This window comes from Mixophyes fleayi, chromosome 4 (assembly GCF_038048845.1).
Source record: "Mixophyes fleayi isolate aMixFle1 chromosome 4, aMixFle1.hap1, whole genome shotgun sequence".
Lineage (NCBI taxonomy): Eukaryota > Metazoa > Chordata > Amphibia > Anura > Limnodynastidae > Mixophyes > Mixophyes fleayi.
The window spans coordinates 132,073,776-132,079,775 of record NC_134405.1 but is presented as its reverse complement, the minus strand read 5'-3'; the positions used below and the strand labels follow the sequence as shown (position 1 = coordinate 132,079,775).

Genomic DNA, 6,000 nt, shown 5'->3' with positions numbered 1-6,000 from the left:
CGTGTGATGCATTCAGAAGTAAAATGTAGAAGCTATTTAAAATTCCTGCACATGTAAATTCACAATATTTTAATATATCTGAAATAAAGTATAGCTCTTTAGGTTTCTTCCTGTTCTCTAAACCTGTTCTATTTTATGGTCAACATGCTGTTATGGATATTGTAAATGCATTTTTAGACATAAAACTTTCATACACTATCCCTTCTAGAAAAAAGCTCTCCCCCCTTCTCTGTATACAGCTATAACCCTGAAATCCTCCTCAGCTCAGGGACATATCCCTCACTCTCCTCCTTGTGTCCTTCATGTTTTCTGCAGCTCTATAAGAGAGACCCCTGCACCATCTGACTGACAGTCAACATGTTGCTAACCCGTAGGCTGTTTGTTCTTCCTTCTACCTCTGGGCTGCTGAACCATTCACTGGCTAGTGAGAGCTCTGCAGTGGTCAGTAATCAACCTCCCTTGCCCTATGAACACCTGCCTGGTGACTGGAAGAAAGGATGGAGAAACTTGTATCACTTCTGGAGGAAGGATGGATTTCACAATATGCATCATCTCATGATGAAAAATTACCAGCGCTTTGGACCTATATACAGGTGTGGGAGACAACTTCTGCTCTGTGGTAGAGGTCGGTCTATGATTTGTGTGTTTGTATGGAAGGAAGGAATTAATAAGTATGAGACTATTACAACTGTAGAGTAGCTGGAAAGCAGGACGTGAGAGAGACAGATCTGTGGGTTATAAAAGAGAGGACTATAGTGTGAGAGATTACTGTGTATCTTTCAGAATTAATCACTTACATTTTATATAGAAGGATGGACAGGGTGATAGAGAGTTACATTTCATACAGGAAAGAGGTGTACAATTATAGGTGTATATCCTGCAGAAAGATAAGCAGAGTGGGAGATAGCTGTGTATGTTATGTGGAAAGAAGCAGAGTGGGAGATAGCTGTGTATGTTATGTGGAATGAGGAGCAGTGGGAGATAGCTGTGTATGTTATGTGGAAAAAAGCAGAGTGGGAGATAGCTGTGTATGTTATGTGGAAAGAGGAGCAGTGGGAGATAGCTGTGTACGTTATGTTGAAAGAAGAGCAGTGGGAGATAGCTGTGTATGTTATGTAGAAAGTGAGTGGGAGATAGCCAGTGGTGGGATTCAGGTGGTTCGCAGCAGTTCACCAGAGCCGATACCTCATTTTAAGGTGTGTTTGGCGAACCTGTTGTTTCAGAGTCCACCCTCTATGTTGGTGGGGGGAGCGGGGTACTTTAAAAAAAAAATACTCACCTATTTGTGACGTCGACGCTCCTCCTCCCTTCTCCGGCGGCACCAAATGTCTGGTGAGGAGTGGCGCAGAGAGGAGCCAGCAAGCAAGAAGACAGAAGAAAAGAAGAGAAGAAAAGAGAGGAAAGAAGCCAATAGAAAAGGTAAGTGAAGGAACGGAAGCAAGGGGGAGCAAAAGCAGAATGGCAGAGTGTGAAGGTGGAGCAAAAGCAGCATGGCACAGTGTGAAGGGGGAGCAATAGCAGAATGGCAAAGTGTGAAGGGGGTAAAAGCAGTATGGCACAGTGTGAAGGGGGGTAAAAGCAGCATGGCACTGTGTGAAGAGGGGCAAAAGCAGCATGGCACAGTGTGAATGGGGCAAAAGCAGCATGGCACAGTGTGATGAAGAGGAACATTACCGTGGCATAATATGAACTGGGGGCATTACTGTGGCATAATTTGAAATGGGGCACTACTGTGTGGCATAACGTGACTCATTACTATTATTATCTTGATATTAGCAGCATAAAATAAGAAATATTTTATACACACACGCACACCTGGGTTTGACTAGATAACTGCCTCTTGATATTGATATAAATAATTTATCATTATGCAGCTTTTATAATATTTGTTCTTTATTAGTTTGCTATTGTCTTTGTAATGTCTTAATAATTTGTACTCTTTTATTGCCTATGTTTATATTTAATTCCTATTGTGATTCAATGTATGTATTGCCATGTAACTTCCATTGTTGGTACTTTATATTTCTTTTAGTTTTGCTTGTTATTTAATATTTTTTCATTATTATTTTAAAACTCCGTCTTATATCATAATCTATTTTTGTGTACCTCTTTTATAGTTCTTATTTGAGTATTAAATGCATGAAATATTAAACTACCCTTCGGTATATCTTTTTGTATACTTAAATTGGTCATTAGGACAGACAACCGATTGTTAATTTATTTGAATCCCACCACTGGAGATAGCTGTGTATATTATGTAGAAAGTTAAGCAGAGTGGGAGCTAGCTGTGTATGTTACGTAGAAAGATAAGCAGAGTGGGAGCTAGCTGTGTATGCTCATACTTGCCAACTCTCCCGGAAAGTCCGGGATACTCCCGAAATTCGGGTCAGTCTCCCGGCTCCCGCAAGAACTGGCATTTCTCCCGCATCCGTGAATTCCCTGGTTAAAATGATGCGATTCACCGAGAATCGTGTCATTTTGGCCCCGCCCCCCCACGACAAAACGCCATTTTACTCATGCCCGCCTAAAAGTAGGCAAGTATGTGTATGCTAGGTAAAAAGATGAGCAGAGTGGGAGATAGCTGTGTATGTTATGTAGAAAGATGACCATTGGGAGATAGCTGTGTATGTTATGTAATGAGATGAGCAAAGTGAAAGATAACTGTGTAACTTCTATAGAGAGATGAGCAGAATGAAATAGCTATGTATTACATGTAGAGAAATGAGCAGAATGTTAGATAGCTGTGTATCAAAGTTACTATAAAGATAAAAAAGTGTAATTATTATAGAACCCCTCACTCTTTTTTAAACATTTTTGTTAACTGAGCATCTCTATAGTAAAGCTGTATAGGTGCCTATATATAAATATGCAGAGGTAAGTATCATTTATTATTAAAAAAAATACTTATTAACAAACTTTATCAATAAAATATTGCTGGGGCAGTTGAACAATTCTGTTGCAATGCTTGTTAAAAAGGCTTCCATTGTCATTGAAGTTATCATCAGTGAAACCCAGTGAATGTTATAGCCGTCAGTAACCTTTTGATGTTTAGGGCAAAGCCCTATCACTCTTTGATAAATATACCTATAACAGGAGGTGACATAGAGTGCTACTTGTGTTTCTTATAGAGAGAGGAGCAGAATGAAATATGGTTGTGATATCATTGAGAGGCATCTGTAAAATGTATGAGACAGTGCTTGTATTGTTTGCATAGGGAGACTCTGGGAACACATGACAGTGTTTTCATCCAACATCCAGAGGATGCTGCTGCTTTATTCCAGGTGGAAGGGATACATCCTGAGCGTCTCAGGATTCAGCCGTGGTACGAGTACCGGGATTATCGCAATAAGAGATATGGAGTGCTACTGAAGTGAGTTTTTAGTACATATGGAATTGTGGTTATTTCTGTTTGTGGTGATTTTTATTTGGGACATAATAATCATTTTGAATAGTGTATTATTGAAATGTGTTGTGAAATGATTCTGCTTGCCTGCTTTCTTTGGTAGTACATAATCTTATATAGATTCCCAGAGTCTTTACAGAAAAGCTCAATACTCTCTGACAAGTTAATGTAGAGAGAAATATTTAGGGTGAATGATTTCACTAAGCAGCATTTTTTCTAAATTACATGTGTTGTTTTCACACATTGAAGCACCCATTCTGTGGGTTCAACTAATATTCAGCCCATTTTTTTGCATTCTCCTTTAAGAGCTGTGTAATGGGTATGCTATTTATTACAGTCGAAGCAAAGTGTGCAGTGATTGTAATTGGTTTTTGTTGTGCATTTTTAAATATAATACAAGTTGTTTTTAACTTTTTTGGATACAAATTGGAACTTCTACTTGGTGTTTGAATAGCATACCCATACCAAACAGATAGTAAATTATAGGCTATACCAGTGGTTCCCAAACTTTTGCAGTTCGCGGTACCCTTAGAGTCTCCAAATTTTTTCAAGGCACCCCTCCAAAATATTTATTGAGCAGTCCTGTTTTAGAAGTAGTTGGGTCAAAAAATTGTAATAAGTATTTAGGTCAGGACAGAAATACTTATTTAGTTGTATGCAAAAATGCCCCCTCTGCATCCAGACACTCTGTCCCCTCTGCATCCAGACACACTGCCCTCTCTCACACTGCCCCCTCTCCCCTCTGTCACGCTGTCCCCCCTCCTCTGCCCTCTCTCACAATGTCCCCCTCCTCTGCCCGCTCACGCTGTGTCCCCCTCCACTGCCCCTCTCACGCTGTGTCCCCCTCCTCTGCCCCGCTGTCACCCTCCTCTGCTCTCTGTCCCCATCCTCTGCGCCGCTGTCACCCTCCTCTGCTCGCTGTCCCCATCCTCTGCTCCGCTGTCTCCTTCCTCTGCTCCGCTGTCACCATCCTTTGCTCTCTGTCCCCCTCCTCTGCCCCACTGTCACCATCCTTGGCTCTCTGTCCCCATCCTCTGCTCTCTCTCCCCCTCCTGTGCCCCGCTGTCACCATCCTTTGCTCTCTGTCCCCCTCCTCTGCTCCGCGCCAGCCGCCAGCCATAAAAAAAAAAAAAGAACACAGAAATTTACCAATCCGTCGGGCGCCGGGACCCAGCAGCCTCCTCTCTCCCACAGCAGCTTGTTACTGACATCGATATTCAGTGACAGCTGCGGGAGAGAGGAGGCTGCTGGGTCCCGGTGCCTGACGGATTGGTAAGTTTGTGGTTTGTTTTTTTTATGGCTGGCCCGCGGCACCCCAGTGACAGCACCGCGGCACCCCTGGGAGCCGCGGCGCACAGTTTGGGAACCGCCGGGCTATACAGTAAAAAATACATCCAGTCCTAGTATCTGAGAAATTTGATGCTGTTCATCTATTTATCTGCAAAATTCTGAATACTATTTTTTACATTGCTAATACTGTACTAAAATATTAAGCTACATTTTTCCACTGTTCTTGTGTATTTGCCTTGCACAATTTTCAAGATATCATTAGCCCAGCTCACCACTAAGTGTCGCTGTTGCCTAATGCTGCATTATTTTGTTTTGTTCATCATAATGTAGACTACATAGCATTTAAAAGTGTCTGACAAAAGACACTCTATCAGCCATGGAATGCGTTATGGGGTATGCAGGAGCAAAATAATTTTTTTATTTTTTATTTTTTTTAATGTATTAGTTATGTGTGTATATTTTAATTTTTCTGTCCTGTAGCCTCAGAATGTGGATAATACAGGAATGGTCCTTGCCAAGTGGTTCTTGTATAAAAAGTTTAAATATTGTTTTTACATGAAAAGATAAATACTATCGTACATTATAGTTTAGAAAATGTAGTTTATATATAAAAATGGATGATTTGCTTCTATATTTGAGTGTTTAAGGAGTATTTTTTTTTTTACATAAATCACTGTGTCTGGATAACAGAAGCAGCTTGGTAATTACCTTATTACCTTGGTTTGTTTCTTCAGACTGCTATTAATGATTTATAATTCCACAGACTTTCCACAGTGTAATGTGACTACCATAGCAACTGCAGTTACATGATACAATACTGTTCCACATCTCTCTGTCTCTCCACCAACATCACATGCTGAGAGTCAGGCATCCTGTGTCTGTGTAGCAGACTATCTTTCTGTCTGGCAGCCATACTTTTTTTTCCTCCATAGAGATTTTGAAAATGATATAATGATTTGTAGGAGGATAATAATAGTGTTGAGAGTATTTTTAAGATTGCATTTTTATCTATGTTTCTATTTATAGCAAGACAACCTTCAGAGCTTTCAATCTAAAAAAAATACAAACTAATACAATACAAATACAAACTAATAGGGTAGCATACTTACCTACTTTCTCTCTTCCAGGAGCCAGCCAGTGGAGGGGGTCGTGAGGGGGGCGGGGTGGCCAGAATCGTGGCATTTTGGCACCGCCCCCCTGTGACGTCATAACGCACCCGCGTCATTTCACAGTGGGCGCGGAGCCAAACCCCGCGATTCACCGGGAATTGCGGAGTTTGGGAGCTAATTCTGCCCACTTCACTAGGA

At 41.1% G+C, this 6,000-nt stretch overlaps 1 protein-coding gene across 2 annotated transcripts in view; it reads left to right on the top strand.

The window, feature by feature from the left end:
* Positions 1–321: 321 nt before the first annotated feature.
* CYP11A1 (cytochrome P450 family 11 subfamily A member 1) overlaps positions 322–6,000 on the top strand; it is a 27,858-nt gene continuing 22,179 nt past the window's right edge. The window contains exons 1-2 of one of the 2 annotated variants that reach the window (XM_075208303.1): positions 322–593; positions 3,215–3,370. In XM_075208303.1, the coding sequence (XP_075064404.1) occupies positions 358–593; positions 3,215–3,370 (392 nt within the window). In that variant the 5' untranslated portion in view covers positions 322–357. Of the gene's footprint in view, positions 594–614; positions 1,420–3,214; positions 3,371–6,000 lie in introns of those variants that run through there. The other variant, XM_075208304.1, reaches the window with a different exon arrangement.